Consider the following 27,165-nt stretch of genomic DNA (forward strand, 5'->3'; position numbering starts at 1 on the left):
CTGGGCCGTAGTCTGGGAACCCCTGGTCTTTAGGAATGTCCATATCCCAGGAAGCATATGGACCTTGTGGAAGGTGATGCCCAGGAAAACGTACCTGGAGTCATCCTTGCCAGTTTTAGGTGCCAGGCATTAGCCATTATTATGCTACTCAACTTTCAGCGTGCTGAGGTAGACTCCATCCTTCTTAATTTATTGTTGGGTGAGCGTTTTAGGAATTTTCTACTGTATGGTGTTTTTAATTTGACTTGCAGTAGTTTATTTTACCTGTCTTTTATATTGTTAACTCACTATAATACTTTTTAATGAAATGAATAACAAATGCAATTAACAGTGATAGAGATAATTTTGGGGTGGATGACACCCTCAGGAAGGAAACATTAGCGGTGATAGTGATTTATGGCAAGTTGAGCAGCTGACTGTAACCCTGAATATTTCAGAACCTTTTAGAAAGTAACCCCCACCCTTTTTAAGAGTGAGTGGTTGGAACAAGATAGCTAAACGTTTCTGTGTTGTCAGAAAGAAAAATAACCACCTTAGACCACAAAGATGAAATGCAAAACCAAAGTTGTCTGTTTCAGTTCAGTCACCTGACGGTCCGAAGATTAAAGTGTTGCTTCCATAAAGAATCATGTTCAGATCAGGCTTTCCTTGAACCTACTAGAGACCCTTCTAACAACATTTCTCAATCAATAAACGTTACAATAAAAGTAAAAAAAAAAGGACATTGATGACAATTACCAAGACCAAATAACGCATTGTGATTCGTTATTTACTTCCACAGGGAAGTCTTATTTTAAGTGATGAACTGAACCATTCTTCACTTGTTCTCGGTGCAAGGCTCTCAGGTGCTACAATTAGAGTCTTCAGACACAACAGTAAGTATTAATACTGGGTATGTTGGGTAAACAATACTGGGTATATTGGGTAAAAGGGACGCGGGTGGCGCTGTGGGTTAAACCACAGAGCCTAGGGCTTGCCGATCAGAAGGTTGGCGGTTCGAATCCCCGCGACGGGGTGAGCTCCTGCCAACCTAGCAGTTCGAAAACACATCAAATTGCAAGTAGATAAATAGGTACCGCTACAGCGGGAAGGTAAACGGCGTTTCAATGTGCTGCTCTGGTTCGCCAGAAGCGGCTCTGTCATGCTGGCCACATGACCTTGAAGCTGTACACCGTCTCCCTTGGCCAATAATGCGAGATGAGCGCCGCAACCCCAGAGTCGGTCACGACTGGACCTAATGGTCAGGGGTCCCTTTACCTTTACTATGTTGGGTAAAAGTGGAAAAGTGTTCAAGTGGAAATTAAACTGACTTGTGTACACTCAAGGAAACTTCTGTCAATTGACATACAGTCATACCTCGGTTTAAGTACGCCTCAGTTTGAGTATTTTCAGTTTAAGTACTCTGCGGAACTGTCTGGAACGGATTAATCCACTTTCCATTACTTTCAGTGGGAAAGTTCGCTTCAGGTTAAGTACGCTTCAGGTTAAGTACGGACTTCCAGGACCAATTACACTCATACCTCGGGTTAAGTACGCTTCAGGTTGAGTACTCCGTGGACATGTCTGGAACAGATTAATCTACTTGCCATTACTTTCAATGGGAAAGTTCGCTTCAGGTTAAGTATGCTTTCGGTTAAGTACAGACTTCCGGAACCAATTGTGTTTGTAAACCGAGGTACCACTGTATAAGATTATGTCACTGGAGATACATGTAGTAACGTGCATGTAGCAACGTGTTTGTACTTCTCATACATTTAAAAAGAAACACAGCTTGCTGTTTGGCACAAAATCCCTTAAATTACCCAGGTTGATCTGTGGTATTCAGAACTTTTGGAGGAAACTTTACTGACTCTTTTTGTTGTGAAACAATTACCATGCTCCAAAGTTATTTTAAAAACTGTACAAATGAGTACCTAAAAATGGCTCATACTTCAATTGGTGCATCAGTTAAAAACTTATGAGCACACTATATACTATATAGCGAATTACGTGCCTCACTGACATTGTTTAGGGAAAAGAAGCTACCCATATTAGTCTACTGCGACAAAAAAAAGTCTTGTGGCACATTTTTAAAGAATAATGAATTTTATCATGGTGTAAGCTTTTGTGGATTTGAATCCATGTCATCAGGTGTATGGAATGCTACCACAATCTGGCAGAATATACATGGGTGTTTGTGTTATGAGCAGCACTGATCTCAACATTTTATATCAAACATGGAATGGTTGGGAAGACAAAATCCAGCTTCTGTATAAAAAACAGCATTAAGATACTTGGTTTACTGAAAATTTAATATGGTTGGATTATAAACTAAAAGTATCTTCTATCCCACTGCTCACTCAAGATAAAATGCACCATAGCTGCCAAGTTATCCCTTTTTTAAAGGGATTTTCCCTTATGCTGAATAGGCTTCCTCGCGAGAAAAGGGAAAACTTGGCAGCTATGAAATGCACCTCTCACTAACGTGATGCAACATGTTTTGGTTGTTAACTGGGGTTGCTTCTCAGGGTCATATTAAGCAGCAGGCTTATTAGGCAGTAGAGAGCTTGGAAGTTTATAAAACATAAGACCAACTCACAACTTAACTTGTACGAATTCATTTGTACATGCTTAGCTAAATTTATTAATTTTTTTAAAAGGTGGGTGACTGGGGGGTAAACATTAGCAATCTTACCTGCCATTGCACTCAGCTTGGGAGAGCATTCAGAGGTGCAGGGAGAGTGTTTCAATCATAAGCAATTTTGCCTTTATGCACTATCCCCCACATAAGTTGAGAGCTGACTGTGTGTTGCAAGAAGACACCCATAAAAACACACTCCAGCATGAACAGTATTCTAAATGTTGAAATTCTTGTTCAGGAAAGAAGTCACTCAGATGTGTCCTTTAACAATTAAATTGTTCAAATATTTAAAAGGATGAATCCGCTGCTGGTCTCCAATTTTTAAAAAGCACAGACTTTTGTTACCTAGAGCATGACAGGATTACAGTCTTCCTTATTGGAAGGAGGGATATAAATGTTCTGCAAAGAAATTACATGAATAAGTATCTGATGCACTGCTTTTTTGTGTTTTTGTAACCAGATATGCAAAGCTTAGAAAAGCTTTTGAAGGATGCAGTAATACATGGACAACCTCGAAGTCGGAGAGCATGGAAAAAGATTCTGATTCTTGTGGAAGGCATTTACAGGTATGCAGAAATTGCAACTCCAATGCAAGTTCAAGGTGGCTTTCTTCCAACAAACCATAGGTGATGCTGGCCACTGTTTAACAGTTCAAGCCCCCAACAGAATACTGTATCTGAGTGGAAGAATGGTAAGCAAAGAAGCTGTGTAAGGTTCTGCCTCCCACCGTCATTTTTCAGATCATATTTGGTATCCCGAAGCAGCCTATTGTCAGTTTGGGTGCACAAGGAATGTGGTGCTTATATTCTCCCAAAATCAATTGTGGGGGCAGGGGCAATTTTGATCTGTAAAATTTAAGGAGAAAGACTTGAGAAGCCTCTTCCCAACCAACATTCTGCTGCACAAGTGCAGTCTGCCCCAGTTTGCTTTGTGGATTGCTTGTTTTTTAAAAAAAAGAGAACCAAGAAACTCCATAGTCTTATCCAGGTGTTAAAAGTAATTTGACTGGTACATGCTACCCCAATCTCTGAGCAGTGTGAGATTCCAGTGGTTCCGGCACCAACCCAGGGTTTGTGTTTCCTTTTGGAAATGAGACTGTGGTGTCTTTATGATAGAGGGTTTATTTACGCATATATACAACCTGAGCTTGTGATGGAGGGACTCACAGCATTAGCACTCCAAGAGGGTTTTGTTTCTGCCATCACTGCAGCCTTGGACTCAGAAAGAAATCAAACATGGCTCTGACCCCTCTCTCTACCTTGCTGCGCTTTGCAGACTGCCACTTTTTCTCTCTTGAGTTCACATCCCAGTCAACTGCTATCCTAAACAACTCTTCTCCTTCCAACTCTGGCTTTTGTCCCATTAATTAACTCAGGAGGGGCCCCAGCCAAGAGGTGTCTGGCCTAGACTTTGCCTTATTAATGGCATTCTTAATGAGTCATTACCTTCCGTTTTTTCTTTGGTTAGTGGCTGGTCACCATAACGCCAAAGCCTTATTCAGCTGTTAATAGTAATTTGGAAGCGGAATGTGGAAATGAGGACTAGAACCCTTACTCTGCCTCCTTGTCCCCATTCTCTTTCGCTCCCTACCATGATTCGGAGGACAATGGGTCTGTAGCTTCTAATTCCATAGGCTCCTTGCATTGTGTAGAACCCCCATCTCACAAGAAGCCTCCATGAATGTGAAAGGCTCCCCACTGCAGACATGGGAGAGCTGAGCTTGCACCTTTCTTGCTACTCATGCATTCTGCTTCCAGATTATGGCAATACAGCTCAGGATCTTAAGGACTGCCTTCCCCCATTTGATCCAACCTGGACCCTGTGCTTGTCATCTGAGGCTCTTCTCTTTGTCCCCCCTCCCTGAGAGGTTTGGAGGATGACAACACAAGAACAGGCCTTTTCTGTGGTAGCTCCCCATCTGTGGAATGCTCTCCCCAGGTGTGCATGGTTCATTCATTCATTCATTCATCCAGCCTTTGTTGGCATAATGCGTGCCTGGTGCCATTATTATATCATTGCACTATCATTTGGATAACAGATGCTATAATAATAATAATAATAATAATAATAATAATAATAATAATATGAATATGAATAGGGATCATGTAGCATGGTTCTTAAAACAATAAAGGATATATACCTGTGAGAAAGACACAGATAGCTTTTGGCATTTTTAAAGAAGGTTTTTCTTTTTTATAACATGTCATGGATGAAAATCTCTATAGATCTTTTGTTTGCATAATGAATTGCACTTGGTCTGAATGTTGTGTTGCATTCCAAACTGGTCAGTGTTGTAATATTTCTGCAAGGTGTTGGAACTCTTCATCAAAGCAATCATGTTATCTGAATTTAGCAAGTAGATGGGTGGAAGGGAAATAATAGAGCAATGAAATCATGAGTACACCCACACTTCCTGCTAAATGACATAGGTGTCTTCATTGTACTCTTTTCAGTTCCTACTAAAATCATGTTTTAGGCCAGCCTATGTGTAATGTTGACATGTTTTAACTAATTGATTATTTTAATTGTTTTTGACTGTTTTAAACAGTTGGTTTAAACTATTTTACTGATAATTTTATTGCTCTATTATTTTTGTAATCCACTTTGAAGTTTTTTGGGGGTTTTTTACAATCAAGACGTATATAATTTTTATTTACAAAATAAATAACCTGGGCTGTTCTTTAGTGATTCGTTGTTTTGTGGGTTTTTATCTATTTGCCTTGTTTTAATCTGCCCCACAGCTTGTGCAAAGGGTGGCATATAAATAATCTAAATGAATAAAATAAAAATAAAATCATTTTGTTACCTAGGGTCCTCTACATAGTGGTGCACAGTGATTTTGCCCCATTGGGTGCCCCAAGATGGTCTTGTGGGATGGGGACCAGTCTCTATACTAGGTGCAGCCATTAAGCAGGTCCCAGCAGCCAGGGACACCCGGGGTCTCATGGGAGGACAAGAGCCTCTGGGAGGGTTACCTGACTTTGTTTGGGGCCATAAAGCATTCGAGAGATGTTGGGAGTAAGCAGAGAGCGGAATTCTTGGCCGTCAACTTGAGTGGACTGGGCTAGCTGATCCTCAAGAAGGTGCCGCCTGATAAGGACTTGTGGCAGGACTTTGATTTGCAATTTAGGGCAGGGGGTGAAATGGATTGGCCCAGGACCTGCAAGAGGGGGGAAAGGTGAAGGGGATCCCTGGTGTGCCAGTGAGAAGGCAGTTGTGTTCCTAGAGTTGTGTCTTGAATCCTTGTGTGCGGCTACAAATAATATTTTGGGACTGGAGTGTGAGTTAGGAGCCTCTGATCCATAACGAAAGGAGAGGCCAAAGTGAAATTGAAGCGTTCCAAAAAGACTGAACCTGTTGTTTGAGCCCCGAAGTAGCTGTTGATCTTCTTGGACTGAGAACTCTGAAATTCTAAGGCAAAAAGCCATTCTGGCAATGGTATGGTGTGGGGGTTGCTTTTGGGGACTCTTTGCTGCAGGGACCCTTCCCGCAAGCTTTTTTTGCGCAGGGAATTGAAATCCTGTTAATTTGTGCTTTTTGCATGTTTTGGTGATAGGAACTGTTTAATGATTTTTAGGAATTGTTCTGATAACTGTGTGTCCGAAGGCTGCTTTGGCTTTGGTTCTGAGACCTGTATCTTGGCTTAAGCCTGTCAGAAACTCATCATCTTGGGCAGACCAAGTGTGGGGGCTGGGTAAGCAGTTTGGATACAGAACTGACTGGAGTGTGCATCAAGGAGACAAAGGCCTGAAGAGATCCTGGTGGACTGGATCTTGCTTAATAGAATTTTTATTTTTATTTATTGAATTTATATACCGCCCTATACCCAGAGGTCTCAGGTTGGTTCACAGAATAAAATCAAAATATAAAACCACAAAATACATAATCAAAATAAAAAACAACAGCAGCACAAAGAAGGGCCTTAGAAGATGATTTCAGAGTCCAGGTAGGTTCATATGGAAATAGGTGAGGTATTGCGGTTCTAAACTGTTTAAGGGTTTATAGGTCAAAACCTGCACTTTGAATTGGGTCCAGAAACTAATTGGTAGCCAATGCAGTCAGACCAGGATTGGTGTAATATGCTCAAACTGTCTTGCTCCGATGAGCAACCTGGCCGCTGAATTCTGCACTAGCTGAATTTTCCGAACCGTCTTCAGAGGCAGCCCTACATATAATGCATTGCAAATACAGTGGTACCTCAGTTTCTTCTCTCTCCATCTTTGGCTACATCCCAATCCCAAAGAAGGGCAGTGCCAAAGAATGCTCCAACTACCGCACAATTGCGCTCATCTCACACGCTAGCAAGGTTATGCTTAAAATTCTACAAGGCAGGCTTAGGCAGTATGTGGACCGAGAACTCCCAGAAGTGCAAGCTGGATTTCGAAGGGGCAGAGGAACCAGAGACCAAATAGCAAACATGCGCTGGACCAAACTGCGGGAGGCAGTGGAAGACAGGCGTTCCTGGCGTGCTATGGTCCATGGGGTCACAAAGAGTCAGACACGACTAAACGACTAAACAACAACAACAACACCTCAGTTTGTGAACTTAATTCGTTCCAGAAGTCCATTCTTAAACCAAAGCGTTCTTAAACCGAGGCACGCTTTCCCTACTGAGGCCTCCCGCCACCAGTGCCCTTCCACTGCTTGGCTTCCATTTGGCTTCCGAGGCAAAGTTCACTAACTGGAACACCTACTTCCGGTTTTGTGGAGTTCATTTCCCGAATAGTTTGTTAACAGGACTGTTCGTAGACCAAGGTACCACTGCAATCTAACCTAGAGGTTACCAGAGCATAGACAACAGTATCCCTGTCCAGATATGGACATAGCTGATGGAAGGTGCTCTGAGCCACTGAGGCTATCTGAGCCTCGAAAGACAGCAAAGGATCCAGGAGTACCCCCAAGCTACAAACCTGCTCCTTCAGAGGAAAAGTAACCCCCTCAAGAGCAGGTGATCTCCCACACATCCGGTTTAGGGTGTGCCTCGCTAACAGTGCCTCAGTCTTATCTGGATTGAGTTTCAGTTTGTTGGCTCTCATCCAGTGCATTATCAAGGCAAGACGCTGGTCCAGCACTTCCACTGCCTCACCTGCAGATGTAAAGGAGAAATAGAGCTGAGTGTCATCAGCATACTGCTGGCAACATACTCCAAACCCCTGCATAACCCCACCCAGTGGTTTCATGTAGATGTAAAACAACATGGGGGATAGGATTGAGCCCTGCAGAATCCTACATTGAAGGTTCCATGGGGCTGAAAAGTATTCCCCAAGCAATACCCTCTTAGAATGACCATCTAAGTAGGACTGCAACCACTGCAAAGCGGTGCCACTCACCCATAGTTTGGGACAGTCGCTCCAGAAGATACCATGGTTGATGGAATCGAAAGCCACTGAGAGATTGAGGAGAATTAACAGTGACATGTTTCTCTTGTCTCTCGACAGAGGTCATCATACAGGGAAACAAAAACACTTTCTGTGCCAAAACCGGGTCTAATTCCCAATTGAAATGGATCCAGAAAATCAGTTTCTTCCCAAAGCGCCTGGATCTGTACTGTAGCTGCTACTGTACTGGGTTGGGTTAAAAGTGTAACTGTGTTTTATTATTGGTTTGATAATGTGTTTTATAATGCTTTTGCTAATTTGTTGGTTATTTTTCTACAGGAAAGCTGTATTTTGCTGTTTGTTGCACATCTGGGGACAGATTCTGGTTCAGGGGGTAGTGTTATGAGTTTGTGGGAGCCAGGCCTTTCTAATGCCTAGATCCATCGTGCATAATAATTTAATCAAGCTTGGGGTTGTGAAAGTGAGTGCCAGACACTCCTAATCCCTGGATCCAGAAAGCATTAAAAGCTAATCAAGCCAGGCTAACCTCCTGGGTGATGGGCCATTAAGAGAACAAAGGATCAAGGAGTCTGTGCAGTATGAAAAATGAGTGGAGACCCCCCCCCCCAAAAAAAAAACCAGATAAAGCCAGAGTAGAGAGGTTAGGGAGTGACAGGATGCAAAAACAGCAGGCTGGAAAAGCAGAGAGAGAGAGAGAGAGAGAGAGAGAGAGAGAGAGAGAGAGAGAGAGAGAGAGAGAGAGAGAGAGAGAGAGAGAGATGCTAGATCTCCGGCTGAATCCAGGGTTGTGGCTATGGGAGAAACAAAACCCTTTTGGGGTGTTGACGCAGTGAACCTTTCCATCATAGGCTCAGGTTATATACAGGGTGGCCCAAAAGTAGGTATACTGCTTTAGAATCTGCTTGTTATTTGACTCAAGTTCTCTTCATTCACAATATCGGTAAAGAAAACGAATTGTTTCTTTCTTTCTTTTTAAAGTATACCTACTTTTGGACTACCCTGTATGTGTATAAATAAACTATATATCCTAAAGACACCACAGTCTCCACTGTGCCTCATTCCCTTTTGGGAAACTCCTTTGTTGACACCTAAGGAATAAACAGAGTCCACAGCTAAGCTACTTTTGGTTTGTTGAACTCTAGTGCTTCTTTGTCTCTTGCTGGTGGCTGATCGCGAGTACAAACGCGTATACTTAGGTTTTTCTCCACTGTGGCTTCAGCTGCTTAGATGCAATCAATAGCATTATGTCCATAGCTACAGCTGAATCAATTAAGTGCTCATTTCTCGGCTGTTTTCTTTTGTTCCCCACAGTATGGAAGGCTCCATTGTACGCTTGCCGGAGATAATTGCCTTGAAGAGAAAATACAAAGCCTATGTCTACTTGGACGAAGCTCACAGCATAGGTGCCGTTGGCCCAACAGGGAGAGGAGTTGTGGAGTACTTTGGAATGGATCCCAACGATGTTGATGTACTGATGGGAACATTCACCAAAAGCTTTGGAGCAGCTGGGGGATACATAGCAGGCAAAAAGGTATTGGCATCAATTGTCAGCATTTGTAGGTGTGTAAAAACTCAAATGCCAGTGGTTGCTAAGCATTTCAAAAATGGAATAAGACCAGGGTTGCTTCAGCAGTCAGGAAGCAGATATCCTATTCTGGTACCTAGAACAAACTGCCACTGCTCATATTTTTACAAGAGTTTTTGCTCCCTTGTGTGTATATTTGCACTAGGTTTGAAGGGCTTCAATGTGGTTCCGTCTGCATTCACAGAACAGATAATATTCCAGTTTTGAGGTCCCTCTCCCCTCTCTGCATGGTTTTACAGAGTTCACATACTTCTGAATGAATATCATGTCACAAATATACAGCTCTTTGGATTCTCCTGTTGACAGTAAATATTGCTTCTGCTGCATTTGATAACTGTGCCAATATCTCATCCCACTATTTGCATGCAGGTTGTTCATAGTAAGCACTTTCTAATTAATGTCATTGAATATGATGATGTAAGGGGGAAATGCAGTGACAATTTGCACACTGGTAACCGAGTTCTCAAATGTTTTTTTGGCATGCCTCTGAATTCCTTTTGTTATTTGATCTTAAGAAAGTTTTAATGATTTCTCTGTACTGGGCACATTACATGTCTTCAGACATCATGTGCTTGCTGCAAATATTGCTCTTTGCTTGAGTAACATTGGGGAAAGGTGCAGTTACATACAGCTTATATGCAAGTCCTGCCAAAGGACAGTAGCTAAACATGAATGAATTTTACATTGACTGCATAGTTTCCTGAGGGTTGTGAACTTTCAAGTCTTATATTGCTTGAGTATAAACAAGTAAAACTGTGAGCATGTTTTGTTTTGTTTTGTTTTGTTTCTGTCTGCAGGGGAAATTGTAGTCAGATTTTTCACTTGAGTCAGCTTAAATTGGCTTCTGTGCTACCCTTTGCATCACATTTAACAAAGATCCCTGTTAGCATTGTTTAATAACCTCTTACCTCTGAGACCAGAGGTGTGCTCAGTCAGACACACCTTTGAAAAAGATCCAGGTTGCAGGTATTGAATTGTAGATCATTTAATTAGGCATTGCTACTGTGCAAGGCCTAATTTAGCATTAAACTAATTTGAAACACTGTTGAAAAATAAATTTTCTGTATTGGATAGGACATTATTGCTACCCTCAGTCTTATTGAGTAGCATACACTATATATTGATGTATCGTATATACTCGAGTATAAGCTGACCCAAATATAAGCCGAGGCACCTAACTTTACCACAAAAAACTGCGAAGACTTGAGTATAAGCCGGTCCACAAACCGGTGGAGGAGGAAGGAGCAGCCCAAAAGGACTGCTTTCAGGCTGCCCGTTCCTCTGCCGCCGCCTTTGCCGCTGTCGGAAATGCGCTCGGGTGGGACCCTCACTCGAGTATAAGCCAAGGCAGGCTTTTTCAGCATAAAAAATGTGCTGAAAAAATCGGCTTATACATGAGTATATACGGTACTTATCCCTTCAAATATTGTGGGTCTAGGCTGAATAACCTTTTTCTGAATGAGAGAGCTCCGTGCCTCCTTTTAAGGGACTTGCAATAGAACAAAACACTGAACCCATAAACAGAGATAGAATAGCAGTTTATTTCTTCTGGGTACAAGGTGCATGGGAAGGACTATCTCTAGAGATAGTGCATTAAAATATCCTCTGCTGTCTATCTGTTCTCTCATTACAGGAAAATTTGGAAGCACGTTGCTTCTTGCCATGCACTGACTTTTAAAAAGTGTGCCCTTTTGACAGTTGCTGTGAGAGTACTTGAGGGAATCAGTGAAACAAATAGTTGATTTAGCCATTGGTTCAAAAGTGAGGTATATTTCTAAAAGTTTTGCATTTTGGCTTCCAGTTGAGTGTGCAACCAATTCTGGATCTGATTGCTCTTGCCACCTGCAAACTTCTGTTCCAACAGACATAAGGAGGTTTTGATGTCCTCGCTAGAACTTTTTTCTGTTTTTATTCCAGGAACTAGTAGACTACTTGCGAGTTCACTCCCATAGTGGTGCATATGCTTCATCTATGGCTGCTCCAGTAGCGGAACAAATCATAAGAGCAATGAAATGTCTCATGGGACTAGATGGAACCACAAAAGGTAGGATATTGTGCTGACTGAGAAGATTTACTTTTATAGGAATAACAGCATTTCACCTTAAGAAAGGCGTGTTTGTGGATGAATGCAACTGATCATTTGTGGTCAATGTATGAGCAAAACATAGCATTTGGGGACTTAATTCCTGGCCTTCATACACTTTGCAAGCACACTTTGCTTAGAGGATGTTGGACCAATAGCAGTGCAGTGATTGTGACTTTGTAGGTGTATGAAGCCAGGAACACGCATCAGGGAGCACGTGCTTCTTCACTCTTGCTGTCTCAAGTGTGCACAAAAATTGTCCACTAACCTCACCTCTGATAGAAAGATTGAAAAAGGATTTAATTTCTGTTTGCAATTAAGGCTCAGTTTGTAATCTTGTGACAGGGCAAGACAATGTTTCTTCTTTGAAGAATAAAAAGTTCTGTCTGAATAGAGCTCTTGTGTCAGTATAGGCCTAATTTTCATTGTGGACAAAACCAGTATATCTGTGCTGCACTACTTCAGATTGCTGGGGTTTGCTCAGGTGGGGTGGGGTGGGGTGGGGGCTCACAGGATGGAAAACTCCTCTATTGGGGCAGGGGGGGGGTGCTCTATACATATAGAAAACAAGAATCTTCAGGAGAAAGAAGCCTAGGCCAGGCTCCTACTCCCTGACCTGCTACTCTTTTATGGGTGCTTTATTTTTTAATATTGAGGACCTTTCCATCATGTGTGCACATACAGGCACACACACAACACAACAAGAATAGGAAGGGATAATGCCCGAGCACAGATTTCACCACCTGGGTGAAAATTGTGTCCCACAAAGATGCTTAAGATTATTAGTGGAAATCTGTGCTAACTTTAGGAAATCCCCATTGCAAATCTACCTATGCCGACCTACATATCATGGGTGCTGCAAAGCGTATTCAGAAGCACCCAGAGTGCTATATTATTGCTAAGTCTATATTACAATATTCAGAAATATTCAAATAAAAATGAAGGGCAATTCTGGGGCTGTAATTGTAGGTCCCTGGAATCATTGTTCCCCTCTGTGCCCCTCTCCAGGCTATCATTGTACTTGCCATACCCTTGGTCAGTAGTAAGCGGCCTTTAAACATAGAGATTTAGCACCACCTAGCCTCTGTGTCGAATCCCTGTGTTTCGAATCCCTGTGACGGGGTGAGCTCCCGTTGCTCGGTCCCAGCTCCTGCCCACCTAGCAGTTCGAAAGCACATCAAAGTGCAAGTAGATAAATAGGGACCGCTCCGGTGGGAAGGTAAACGGCGTTTCCGTGCGCTGCTCTGGTTCGCCAGAAGCAGCTTTGTCATGCTGGCCACATGACCCGGAAGCTGTCTGAGGACAAACGCCGACTCCCTTGGCCTATAGAGCGAGATGAGCGCTGCAACCCCAGAGTCGGACACGACTGGACCTGATGGTCAGGGGCCCCTTTAGCCTCTGTGTAAGGCTCTTACTGTGGCTGAATTAGTATGTTTAGTAATGGGAATCTTTCATTTTAACAGTCACCCACTACACCACCGTGCTGTTTTTTTCCCTTTCGCACATCTATTTAGGCTTTTCAACAACAGCAAAAAGTATGAAAATGAGTTAAAATATCAAAATATCTGTAGTGGATGAAAGTTGCTAAGGCATCTACCCTGATCTGGAGTGCTGGCTTAAATTACATATGCTACAAATTGCTTAGAAAGCTATCTCCTCCTAGTGGTGCAGCAGTAAAACTGCTTTGCAAAGCTAAGCAGTCTTTGGTATAATAAGTTGGATGGGGGCCTGTTTGTTAAGATTCCTACATTGCAGAGGGTTGTTCTAGATTGACCCTCAGGGTTACCCTATAGCTAAGAAATTAAAACAAGGCATCCTGCTTAACTGCCGAAAGTCACACTTTCACAATTTGGTTTAGGCAAAACAGTCTTAGCCATTTTTGTCCTTTAGAAAGTTACCTTGATTTGATGGTTGAGGAGCCGCATCAATCTGCGAGTCTGTAATTGTGCTCAAGCACTGAGGTTTCTCCAAAGTACTTATCACCATAATATCTGTCCTTGTGTGTTAAAATAGCTTGGCAAAACATGTACACAAGGGTTGGGGAGGCAGTCATGCTAGTGTGTGGTCTCTTACCACAAAACACATCATCAGCAATGACAGGAAAGTGCTGAGGCTTGGTAAAGAACAGCTTATACCCTTTCTGTCATCCACTTGAAGTAGGTTTGATACAGCCCAAGACATGCAGATGTGGGTAATGGGACATTTTTATATCTTAAAAGTCAAAAGGCAACACATGACTAAGCTCTGGCACATTGGAAGTAAGCTAGCGCATGGGACAAAATGATGGGTTGGTTGTAAGTTCTGTCCATGTACACAAATCAGCTTTTGAGATTTTCCCATTACAGCCAGAAAAAGGGATCTGTGCTTAAACTAACAATTTTTCTTTTCTTGGATCCTGGTAGAAAACTGGTGGTATTTTTTTTTTTTACAGAAAGCCTCTAAAAATTTACATTAAGCCTCTAAAAATTTCCTGCAAGTTATTCAAGTCCCCCTCCCCCATTTTCTTCCGAGTTCTTTTAAAATCTGTTGTGCCAAAAATATTTTTTGGAAATACCCCCAGACTATTGTTTTTATTAGCAACTGGAAAGCTTTGTAGTAAGATGCTTTTTGTGTTTTTGATACTCTGGCACAGCTGTTTTTGTTTTAGTGCCACTGGAGAGATGGTTAAGCTATTTGTCGTCCCTATAACTCAATGGATTTGTCAAATGGAAACTGAATGGCAAACCCAAAGAATAACAGCCAGAATGCCTATCTGAGCAGATCTCTGTATAAAAGATACTTACAGACTGTACTAGGCTTTTTGTTCCCATCCCATTCATTCAGCAGGGCGCAGGCCATCTCCAAAGCATCTTTTTCTATAAGAACATTTCTTACTTGGGAAGTCCATGAGTTCCAAATTACCGTACCCTTTATTATGAAGGACAGTCACTGTTCTGGTGCTGACTCCTGGTAAATCACCACTCTTAGTTTTTTTCCCCTCTGGAGAATGCCTTGTTAAAATTTTGTTAAGATACATTTCTGTCACTTTTCAGGGTTTAGTTCCCACCCCCGGGCCTCTGGAACTTAAACACCAAGAGCCCCACACAATACTTTGCATGGCCATTCGCATTCTTCAGTCTAGTATGGTATATTTTGAACTGTTGCTAACAAGTTGTGTATGTTTTAGGATTGTTGTTGTTTGTCAATAATAGCAATTTTTTGGCTTTCAAATTCAGTGGAGGACTACTGACTTCTGAGAGTGAAGGGCAGATGATGATGATCATCAATAATAATAATAATAATAATAATACTGCAGGATACATGGGTCTAGTGTGTAACTGTGATGGCTAAAGGGGATGATTTGGGCAGGAAACCTTGGTAGAAGAACTGAGCTGTTGGAAGCCGACCCTGTTGTCATCTGTAAATGGTGGAGACCTGTTCCAAGTATATTAGGCTCTTTCATCTGCTATCTTAGAAAGACCCGTACTTCTCTCTTCATATTTGGGGGACAGGGGGAACAGAGGTCCAGAGCTATTCACCACCCTCTTTCCTCTCATATACAGTCATACCTCATGATACAGCCGCTTCATGTTGTGTCTTTTCAGGTTACGTACGCCCCGAACCCGGAAGTCCTGGAACGGGTTACTTCCGAGTTCAGCGCATCCATAACCTGCGCGCATGCGCAGAAGCGCTAAATTGCACTTTGTGCATGTGCAGAAGCACCGCATTGCATCACGTGTGTGCGCAGATGCAGCGCTTCATGTTGCGGCCTTTTCATGTTGCAAACGGGCCGCCGGAATGGATCCCGTTCACAACATGAGGTACCACTGTAGGTTCTTTTTACAATCAAGCTGTTTTAGGAAATTAAATAAATAAATGTGTATATATAAATACATGCATTGACTTCCCACTTGTATTTGTCAGAGAGCATGCCCTCAAACATAGCTCATTTTTTTTAAAAAAAAATAAAGCAATGAGATGGTGATAGAGAGGGAAGCAGCTTTGCTGTCTCTCTTTTTATAAGAAAGCTATGACTAGATAAGTATTCTAAAGGTGCCTTAGTTCTCAGACACTGAAGAAAGTAATGGTTAAATGTATTTTATTTTAATCTAGAGTGTCACAAATGAGATGCTTATGTAACTGCTGGTCTTTCATGATGTCGCAGATAAGTTTCTGTAATTTCCACACAATCGCATTTCTCAGGACAATCACAATAATCACCCAAGATGCCACCTGAGGAAAGCATCGTATTTTATTTCTATGAAAGAAATAGGACAGCTGGCACCTGGAAATCTATCCTTCCAATAATTTTTCAAAATTCTTTTGTCAGCTATGTCAGGTAGAACAGAGCATACCTGATAAATTCACCTGTGTGGTTCTTTCAAAACTGATGGTATGGAAAGTTCCTAAACAGCCAGTCAGAAAGAGAAATCCTGCAAGGAGACCTGGGTCAGCCCGAAGCAGGTTGCCGCCTGAAGCAAAGGTCTAGATGATGCCTGCCCACTTTCCCACCCATCTCCCCAAAGCTCCCTGGATTGACAGTTGATTCTTATTTTAACACTGGCACCAGGAAACCTGAGGGCGACATACGGTATTTGCTTAAGGAATACAGGACACACTGTGCAAACTTCTCTGTTTGCCAGCACCTTCCAACATCTGCCTTCTGAGGTGGCAGCCTCACTCTGCCTAATGGTATGGCCATCTCTGAAGGATACAGTCCCCTGAGATCCAGCGAGGGCAATCTGTGAGAGCAGGCTTCAGCATGAGGATCCTCTCTTCTGGCTTCATGTTTTGAACGGGGCCTTAAACAGTCTTCTGCCCCATCATATCGCTTCATCAGCTACATGCACACGAAGTTCTTCTTAACAGCTGTGTGTGTGGCTATATCTGTTTGAGATATATTGTCAACATAACATAAAGAATAGAAATAAGCACCAAGAGTTAAATCTATTTGCAGTCCTGTAAGTTCCAACTGTGTGCCAACATAGTGTTCTTTGGGACTCGGAAGAACTGAAATGCCTCATTTCTCAAACTAAATGGGATGAAGGGAAGAATCTCAGGATTATGGTAATTACTGATTTATTTATTTTTTGAATATAGGGAAATGCAAAATAGTTCGGCTTGAAGTGGTGCCTAAGAGAAGTGCTAATTACAAAGAACTCCAGAGACATTGTAAAATAATAATAATTCTCGGTGGGGTGGAGCAGGATGTGCCATAGATAGAATTTCTGGAAAGAGTGAAATGCTGTAATGACAATTGTGATGGTGGTCTCCTTAAAAAAGAAATATAGTGGTGCAGTTAGGCTGTTAAAAAGATCAGAGACGCCACAAGAGCTGCTACATTGTGATGTACAAAGATTTGCAAACATGTGCTTTGTGTCTGTCTCTTACCAACTAACATTAGAAGTAATCCAGCGAATACTCCCTTGGCTATCGGGAGATTAAAGAGATAGCAAGGTTATTGCATCATCAGTAAAGGCAAGATGTACCGTGTTTCTCATATTATAAGACATGTCTTATATTTATTTTTTCCTCAAAAAAACACACTATGGCTTATTTTCAGGGGGTGTCTTATTTTTTTCCTCCTCCTGCCGCGGCCGGCATTGCTAATGCGCCTATCACTATGTTTTATTTTTGGGGTATGGCTTATATTCCTTGAATGCTTAAAAATCCTGCTATGGCTTATTTTATGAGTATGTCTTAAAATATGAGAAACAGGGTAACAGTCTTGAGTCGATGAAACATAGAAATTACTTTGGGTCAAACAGTTTTAATTTTGTTTTGTTCTGTCCACTCTAAAGTTTGCTCTGGATTCTGAACTGTGTTTTTAACTTTTTGTTAAAGCAGGAGTGGTTAACTTGTAGTGCTGCAGATGATGCAGGACTCCAATTCCCATTAGCTCGAACCAAAATGAACTATGGCCAAGGATGATGGAAGTTGGAGTCCAACAACATCTGGAAGGTCAAAGGCTTTGGACATTGCAAAGTACTATATACTGAAATGGGTGAAATGTATCTCCCCTTTGCCTTCAAAATCCTCTCTAGCACTCCAAAGAATAGTATTATAATGAGCCCATGGCTATTATCAGCTGAGTTGTTGTTTGTGATCCAGATACAAACCCATTATCTTGACTTAGTAGGAATTTTAGGCATGTGGAATGAGGACTTGTGTGTCCTTGCACCAGAAAAGAGCTCTGGATATTCACATACTCTTCTCTTTAAACCCATATTGAATGGTGGGTTTGCATGTGAGAACAACATTGTATAACTGTGTTTGTTTATACATACCTCCGCTATGCCTTGTTAATATAACTGAGAAGCAGTGAGTGTTTTGCTTAGAAAGCAAAGAGTACAGTGTGTATGGGTCAAACTAAGCAGGGCAAAGCCATCATCCACATAGCCCTGTTTAGATAGGGGGGGTCCTGTTTTTGAACAGTATAAAAATGGGGGGGTACTGAACCTCCCTGCCCCTCTCTTCCCCACCCCAGTTGTTGCTCCAAGCACTTTTATTCCCTTCTGAGTCCAAAACCGGAAGAAGAGAATGAAGAAGAGTGTCTTGAGCAATGGACTAGTCAGGGAGGTAAGGCCTGAGATGTGTGGGTTGGGGAAATGTTTAGTGGTACTCCTTTTACCCCTGGTGTAAGAACCACCTCCATGTCTCATTTGGCCCTGTAGGTACTCTTTTATCTTCATAATACTATTATGTACAGTGTTACCTTGGTAGTCGAACAGCTTGGCTCCTGAACAAATCGGCTCCCGAATGCCACAAACCCGGAAGTGGGTGTTCCGGTTTGCAAACGTTTTTCAGAAACCAAACACGGCTTCCGCGGCTTCCGATTGAGTGCAGGAATCGGAAGCCGTGCCTTGGTTTCTGAACTGTTCCGGGAGTCGAACGGACTCCCAGAACGGATTAAATTCAAGAACCGAGGTACCACTGTATCAGAAATAATCACATGGGGACACATTAACATTTGAATGTATGTTTGAGAATGTATCGGCTTCTGAAGCCGTCTTAGTTAGCTATTTTACGTGCTGATCAGTCTCTGCAGTATTAAAGCTCTAGATCTTTGTTTTGGTCCTGAGACAGCAGGTGTGTGATGTTCCTGCATTCACTGGTTTTCTGGTTCTTATTCCAGGACTTCAGAGAGTCTGCGCGCTAGCAGAGAATACAAGGTACTTCAGACGAAGATTGCATAAACTAGGTTTCATTATTTATGGCAATGAAGATTCTCCTGTTGTCCCTTTGCTCCTTTACTTACCAGGCAAAATTGGGTAAGTTAAGCTCCTCTGCCCCAGGCAGCTATGCAAAGTTTTCAGAATTTTGCTGGTAAACTCGAAAGATTTTATTTCAGAAATGTCTTTTTTATATTTCTACATTGGGGAACATATTCTGACTTGACTTATATGGCAGCTTCCTTCTAGGCCAGTGCTGTCTACTCTGACTGACAACTGTTCTCCGGGTTTATAGGGGAAAGTGTGGCCATAGTACTTAAGAGTGTCAAACTGGTGGATGCACGCTTCCATTCTATGGTTTAATAGTCTTAAAAATTGTGCCTGGAAACTAGTTTATTTTAAAAAATACTTTTCTGGGCTTAATTGAATTTAAGAGGCTCTTGGGTTTAAGCAGCCCCTCCTCTCAATTTTATCAGGCATATATAAAAGACAAGCAGTGCCGTCCTATGCATGCTTACGAGGAAGTCCCTGTTTATTCAGTAGGCCTTACTCCCAAGCAGTGGTGTAGGTTTTCCTGAGGAGAGGGGGGAATCCCATGCAAATTAGAGTAATCTGTATTGGAAAATTTTCTCAAGCCCTATAGTGATCCAATTTAGCATGTTTCATTTTTCTTGAATTTAATCAACAAAGAAAAAAATTGAAACTGCCAATCTTACCCAATACTGCATTTGCAGTTCACATCCATTCATTATTACTAATGAAATGATTAAATAGAAAGTTTTCCATGGAAAAATGAAGTAGTGGAACAGTTTTGGGGTTTTTTTGGGGGGGGGTCCTCCCCTCCCCACCAAAATCACTGTTGCCAGTTTAAGGTAAAAGGTAAAGGTACCCCTGACTATTAGGTCCAGTCATGGACGACTCTGGGGTTGCATGCTCATCTCGCTCAATAGGCCGAGGGAGCCGGCGTTTGTCCGCAGACAGCTTCCAGGTCATGTGGCCAGCATGACTAAGCCGCTTCTGGCAAACTAGAGCAGCGCACAGAAATGCCGTTTACCTTCCTGCCGGAGCGGTACCTATTTATCTACTTGCACTTTGACGTGCTTTTGAACTGCTAGGTTGGCAGGAGCTGGGACCGAGCAACGGGAGCTCACCCCATTGTGGGGATTCAAACCGCCGGCCTTCCAATCGGCAAGCCCTACGCTCAGTGATTTAGACTGAGCGTCCCTCCAGTTTAAGGTAGGATTCAGCTAAAGTCCTGTCAGCAGAAGCACTGAATATGAGCTTCCACTTGTGCAACAGGGTTTTGTATTTACTTCTTTTGTATTTAAACATTGTGCAGTGTGAGAGCAATAATTTCAATTTCGCCTCATTTTCTTACCCAGGGCTTTTGCAAGACGCATGCTAGCCAGAAATATCGGGGTGGTGGTTGTCGGCTTTCCAGCTACCCCAATCGCAGAATCCAGAGCTCGGTTTTGTGTGTCAGCTGCTCATACACGGGAGATGTTAGATGTGGTAAGCACAGCAAGCTTGCTTGCAATATCAACTCTACATTTTTTGGGAAGGTTCTAGAAGAATCCTCACACTGTCTCTCTATTATTATTATTATTATTATTATTATTACTACTACTACCGGTATTACTATTATTATTATTATTATTATTATTATTATTATTATTATGTCTTTGCTTTCCTTGATCGCCCTCACATTATTACAGAAGGTTTTATTTTGAAAATAAGTAAATACTTATGTCTACGTGAGAAACATGGAGGCAAATTAATATATTTTACTGGGCCAACTTAGAAGTATGCAAGCTTTTGAGTTTCATAGAACTCTTTACTGAACAAAGTGGGAAAACAGCAAAATGTTGGTTGCATGCATATTTTAGGGTTGAGGGCTACGTTGGCACATGATGATCACTAACTAAATCTAGACTTTTGATTCTGAAATCAAACAAGAGAATTAACCCAGATGGTGAGATAGCAGTATGCCAAGTTATCTCCCCCATGCTGTTGCAAACCTGGGTGAGAAATTGCTTCTGTGTTTTGCTTTAATTTTAGTTACAGGTAGGTAGCCGTGTTGGTCTGACGCAATAAAAGAATCCTTCCAGTAGCACCTTAGAAACCAACTAAGTTTGTCATAGGTATGAGCTTTCGTGTGAACATGCACACGAAAGCTCATACCTATGACAAACTTAATTGGTCTCTAAGGTGCTACTGGAAGGATTTTTTTATTTTGTTTTGCTTTAATTTTATATGCCTTTGATCTTGTGACAGTGTTAGAGTCCTAACACTGCAACCCATGCTCTGTGCAAAATAGAATGAGGGGCTTCAAATACTGGTACTGTACTTGGTTGAACTCTCCCGTTCAGCCACACCTCTTGAATACTGCTTGCTTCTCAAAGCACCATACCCTTGTGGTATTTGGTGGACTTGAGAAATAATGGGAAGTTATACAATTTCCTAATTTAATTTTTGGACAAATTAACACCGCAGTGGGAAAGAGTTACAATACCTAAAAGGTAAAGGCCATGTGGTGTTAAGACAGGAGAGTGAAGTTTGCTGATTGCAGCCGTATTTTGATAACCTAATATCTGCAGCATCCATGAAGTAAAGTTTGCTTGTAACCAGTTTTTCAGGAAGGAAGGAAGGAAGGAAGGAAGGAAGGAAGGAAGGAAGGAAGGAAGGAAGGAAGGAAGGAAGGAAGGAAGGAAGGAAGGAAGGAAGGAAGGAAGGAAGGAAGGAAGGAAGGAAGGAAGGAAGGAAGGAAGGAAGGAAGGAAGGAAGGAAGGAAGGAAGGGGCTGTAATACCATACAAACCAATATGTTAAATGTCCTGATTTGGTTATGTTTCAACCTATTCTTGAAATGGAAAAACATCCAGTTACCTTAATCCCAATTACTTTTGTAAGACGTGAAAGCATAATAATCTATAATAATAATATTCTGTATAATAATAATAATAAGATATAATAATTTAAAATCTAGAATAGTGCAAATCAACAAGTGCCATGCACTACAAGACCACATAAGTAATGCACTAAGGATTTTACTGTTGCTGGAGACATTTCAGGGTTGTTTCCTCTGGTAAAAAAAACATCAACCCATAGTTATTTGATAACAAAAGCCATCTGGTTCTTATGCAAATGCTATTTCGATTTAAAATTAAAAGCAATATCATCTCACCTTCACACTGACACTTGGCTAATACTAAATGCTGTTTGGGGAGGAGAAATGCGTGCTCTTTGAGGCACTTTTTAAAATAGGCACTTGAGCTTCTTGCAGGCATGAAAAATTGTTCCTTTTGTCAAAGGAAGGTGTGGGACGCATCATGCTTTGGGGGTGGGTAGTGGCAAGACCTGGCCTAGAACTGGATGCAAATTGGTGGTGGTGGTGACATCTTTAAGTATGTTCAGGCAATTGCCATTGCACATCAAGCGGGAGAATGATTTTTTTTATTAAAAAAAAAGTTAGCATGAAACCCATTGCAAAACTGGAGTCTAAAATGGGAAAATATACTGAAGTATATCCAGACCAGAAATAAAATAGACAGAACCACACCAGAATAGAGAGTGGTTTGCAATCTAACAGTCATGGTGACAAACTAGAGAAGCAATAGAAGCAGGAAAGGAAAATGAAATTTGGAGTTCAGGTGACTTCATGTTTCAAAATGACCAGGGAGAAATTTGTCTTCAGTTGGGAGGTGTCAAAGAGCAGTTGGTCTTCAACTATAAAAGAGCCTGCCTCCTTCTGACAAGCATTTGGTGGAAATGTATACACTGGATTAACTATTTGGACAAAACATCAGAAACAAAAACAATGTTCACTTCTTCATTGTTGGCCCCAGGTAATACAAGACCTAGAGTCTTTGACTTTTAGATTCATAATAATGTTATGAGTATGGAATAACAGTATGGATTTCACCTGGATTCACCAGCCTTAATTCCATGTGTGTGTGTGTGTGTGTGTGTGTGTGTGTGTGTGTGTGTGTGTAAACATACACTTGTGTGACTATTTGTTCTAGATGCTAAGCAGAAGTGAGCGGCGCTTTATATCTTTCTGATATCGTACAATTGTATTTACAGGTCCTTGATGCTCTAGATGAACTGGGTGATTTTTTGCAGCTGAAATATTCCCAGCGCTCCAAGTCATCTCGTCCTGAACTATATGATGAAACATGCTTTGAACTTGAAGATTAAGCTTCCCTCCCATGGAGAAAACATTACGATGTTACAAGAGGGGGGGAGGGAACCTAAACAATAGGAATGTGTTTCTTCTTTTCTAAGGACAGTTTTTGCTTCACAGTTAATTGAACCAAGAAAAGCACTGTGTGTGTTTCATCGGATTGGATTCTGTGTGCAAGAGACTGAAATATGGTTGCTACAGAGCCCTACCAAGAAATACGAGTATTATTATTAATATTAATATTATTATTATTTGATGCAAAAGACTTTGTCCCATTAAGTCAATTGCAACTGTGCAGCCTTTGTTATGAGCCTTTTTATGAGCAGGCTTTTCATAGTTCTTAATTATGATTACAATAAACTTTTTAAAAGAATGAATTGGAATGTAGTATGTTGGTTGAAGGAAAAAAAATCACTTGTTAAACTGGCTTTCACTTGCAGAACGGCATACTTCCATTTCAACTTATGTGAATTTTGGCAGAGGAAATTACAGGCAGACTTTTCTTCAATTAACAGGTGTCTTAGTAAGAGACAGTGGTCATTCAGTGCCTTACTTAACATTAACTATTACTGCCAAAAGTTTTTTGGGGAGGGGAAAGCTACCACTTCTGTTTGCCAGTTGTTGTTTTTTGGCAAAAAAATGTTTTAAGGTTTTTTCATCAAACGTGGCAAGAAAGGGTAAGCCACAAAAATGTCTGTTTTTATTCTTACATTGTTGATGCATTGAATACTTAAAATTAATGGTAGAAATTTTTTTTTTACTTGTTTGGTCTGAAAACAGGTTTATAGGCTTTTCATGCACAATTTTCATAACTGACATTTCTGTTACTCTTGCATACTTTCACATGCATACCTTCCCTTGTGGTGCACAAAATATAACTTACATTCAGAAGCCTATTTTCTGTTCTTGAAGTACCTTACAGGCTTGATAAGCATACCTGGGAGTAAAGAACACTCTGGTTGTGTGCTGCACAGAATACGATGCTCCAGGAACTTGCTGTTTCAGACTCCTGAATCCTCTTTATAATGCTGTTTCTATGAGGTATAACACAGCTGGAGATAAGTTGGTCAACGTTCTTGGTTTTGCTGTGAGAGTTATAGAACTGTGGTTTTTTATTACATGTTTACAGTTTTTAACTGGTGTTAGAAGATGACCAATGGTCTGGAAAGGATAATGGGAGAATAGGTGGCTATAGTCCCACTTGCATTGCACCAAATGAATGAAGCCAGAACTAATGGGAAGATATCATCCGCTTCCAACTGGGCTGCATGTGAAATGAAGTTCTCCAGTCTCAGCAGTTAAGGAAGGTCTTTGTAGTTTTATGTAGTTTTTATATATATATAAAAATAAAATAACTGGTTGAAAGTTTTTTCTGTAGCTTTGAGGGAGCTGCAAACCATTCTGGACTATCTGATGGCACTGTAAACACATCCGATCAAGAGATGGTTAGCTTTCTGTTGCACAGATGTACTTTGCTTTCATGTTCTTGAAAGCTGTGGTATCCACTTAACCCACAGCTGCAAAATTAGATTTAAGAACAGAACAATTAAATTGTGGAATAGCAATTACAGTATATGACTCCCCTGCTTGTTAAAGCAGCTTTGAGGATGAAGCAAGGCTGATTAGTTATGAGGTCCCTTTTTGTTGTTCAAGTTAATAAAATTCAATGCTGCTATAATGTTAAGAACGGACCGCAACGCATTCCACAATATCAAATGTCTGCTTCAGAAGTATATTGTGGAGGGGAGTGAATTGTAGAGTGTTGTATGATTGTTCACTTTGGCAGATGAACTTGAGAAACACTATAGGGGCCATGTTTGTGCATTATCCTAAAACTACTGTATAAAGATTAAAGGATGTTTTTGTTTTTATAATTTTTGAAGTTGGCTCCTTTCTTGTTCAGATAACTTTAATTTCCATTTACAGATTTGCATGGAGGGGCATTCATCCATTGATGAATGATGGTGGGTTATAGAGGAAGCATCTTAAGCCATGATCCACTATTCACATGATCCACAGAACATCCTGGTTTCAATGGTCATTTTAAGGGGGGGTGGAGATATGGCTTCATACCCCCGGGGGCACACTGCCAAATTGATGCTCTGGCAAAAGGGCTTTCTCTAAAGATGCTGCTAGTTCTGCTCTGACAAATAAAATAATTCCTCGCATCTCCATTTCCTCCCCTTCATCATTCCCTTAACAGATGCATTGTTTAGGTAGTATGGTATGTAATGGTACCATATCCTGTGTGCTTCCTCTGCTGCAGAGCTAGATACCTGTTAGTAGCAGAGCACTGGATCCAGGTCCCAGATTTGTCTGTTCATTGGAATAGACACATAAGAGTCTTTGGAACTGAAGCTACCATTCCGCATCACAGATCCCCTACTGGCGGCTAATAACATCCACATAATAATAGTTTTAATGGTATCTTCCAAATCGTATCCAGTCCAAACCATCCCTATGCACAGGCAAAGCATTCCTCTTTATTCCTCCCATACATTTCCCATGCACAGTTTTGGTTAGTTTTGTAATCCCGGGGGGGTGGAGTGGATCCTGCATGGTAGGTTAATATTTCCCTATAGTGCATAATCAGCAAAAAGAGACAAGAAGGCCTTACCCTTTAAAGTACTTTGGAGTTTATGACACAGGAATGATTCAACCTTTGCACTTCATATGTTACTGATTGTCATTGTACCTATACAGAAATGTAAGCCATATGTAAGGACTGGGCTTAGAGCAGAGTAGGTCTCAATAATACTGTGGTGTTAGTTTGTGCCATTAGCCAGTGAGTTGAAAGTTTTGCCTTCTTTTTGTAAGGCAATGTCGCTAAAAGGGCTGTGAACAACTATACTTACTTTATTTAAGAAGGGAATATTTCTCTTCCAGCATACTATCACCCTCAGAGTGGGGTGGAGAGTAAGAAGCTTGAGGAAGGGGCTGTAGAGCCTGGGGAGGAACAAATTACATGAAATGGAACAGCAGTAAACAATGACTGATTTTATATTGATAAGATGGCATGCCTTTTTAAACAAAACAACAACAACATTGGGGGCCATTGAACTTTGCAGGACCGGCCCACTCATGAGGCAACCGCCTCGGGCGGCAGATTCCACGGGGGCAGAAAATCCCTATGTAGAACTTAATTCCCCCTTGTTCCTGATGTAGAAAGCAGCCCTCACTTTTTAATTTTACATTTATTACAAACATCTTGATTTTTCTGCAGTCTTGCAATAGTTTCCAATTGATCCAGTGTGTGTGTGTGTGTGTGTGTGTGTGTGTGTGTGTGTGTGTGTGTGTGTTAATATTATTTAGCAGGCAATGTCTGGACATATTTGCCAGGCTATGTGGCAGAAAGTATTCTAATGGGCTTCTTTAAGAGCAGAAGCAGTCAGAACTCCTGTGTAAGGCAGCAGCAGCAGCAAAGCAAATAATGTATTCCAAAACCATTCCAACCCACCCAAACTTCCCTGTTTCCCAGGTTTTGCAAATAATATATATCCTTAACAAGGACCTGTTCGTCTGCAGATTCCAGAACAAGTCTATTATTAAACATACATATGCAGTTTTTTGATAGCACGATGGTGCTGGTCAGACTTAGACCATAAATACTGTGCAAAGTGTAGTTGAGAGATGGCAAGGGGCGGGGAGCCCTCTCTGATATTAAAAGTGCAAGTGTTATAAATGTCTTGGTACCTGATGCCAGCTGGATTGTGAGATACACACACTCTCACACACACCATTTTTGCAAAGCAATTTCTCTTTTAAAGATTCTGTGCCTAACTAATCCCACTACTTAAAATGTAAAATTTCCTTAGTTGGAATGGAAGTAGATATCCACAATTCACTAGTACGTTTTGATCCCCTACTTAATCAGATGCTCTAGAACAAATGATGTGTGTTGATTTGTAGGCGCCATCTATTGACTTTAAGAAAAGGCGGAGGACCACCTGATACAGGCCATGAGCGAAACAGATAATGCTGACCCTGTCCCATTAAAGAAAAGAAAAAGGCTGAGATTACAGTGGTACCTTGGTTCTCGAACTTAATCCGTTCTGGGAGTCCATTCGAATCTCGAAGCTGTTCGAAGAACCAAGGCACAGTTTCCTATTGGCTGCAGGAGCTTCCTGCACTCAAGCAGAACCTGTGTCGGACATTCGGCTTCTGAAAAACCTTCACAAACCAGAGCACTTACTTTGGGAGCCGAT

The 27,165-nt window shown here is 41.4% G+C and overlaps 1 protein-coding gene across 1 annotated transcript in view; it reads left to right on the forward strand.

The window, feature by feature from the left end:
• SPTLC3 (serine palmitoyltransferase long chain base subunit 3) overlaps positions 1-24,834 on the forward strand; it is a 65,834-nt gene extending 41,000 nt beyond the window's left edge. The window contains exons 6-12 of the mRNA XM_035110067.2: positions 782-875; positions 3,081-3,186; positions 9,271-9,490; positions 11,462-11,588; positions 18,742-18,877; positions 20,161-20,290; positions 22,861-24,834. Coding sequence (XP_034965958.1) covers positions 782-875; positions 3,081-3,186; positions 9,271-9,490; positions 11,462-11,588; positions 18,742-18,877; positions 20,161-20,290; positions 22,861-22,974 — 927 coding nt within the window. The 3' untranslated portion in view covers positions 22,975-24,834. The remainder of the gene's footprint in view (positions 1-781; positions 876-3,080; positions 3,187-9,270; positions 9,491-11,461; positions 11,589-18,741; positions 18,878-20,160; positions 20,291-22,860) is intronic.
• The last annotated feature ends 2,331 nt before the right edge of the window (positions 24,835-27,165 follow it).

The sequence above is a fragment of the Zootoca vivipara genome, chromosome 3 (assembly GCF_963506605.1).
Source record: "Zootoca vivipara chromosome 3, rZooViv1.1, whole genome shotgun sequence".
In the NCBI taxonomy this organism is placed as follows: Eukaryota; Metazoa; Chordata; class Lepidosauria; order Squamata; family Lacertidae; genus Zootoca; species Zootoca vivipara.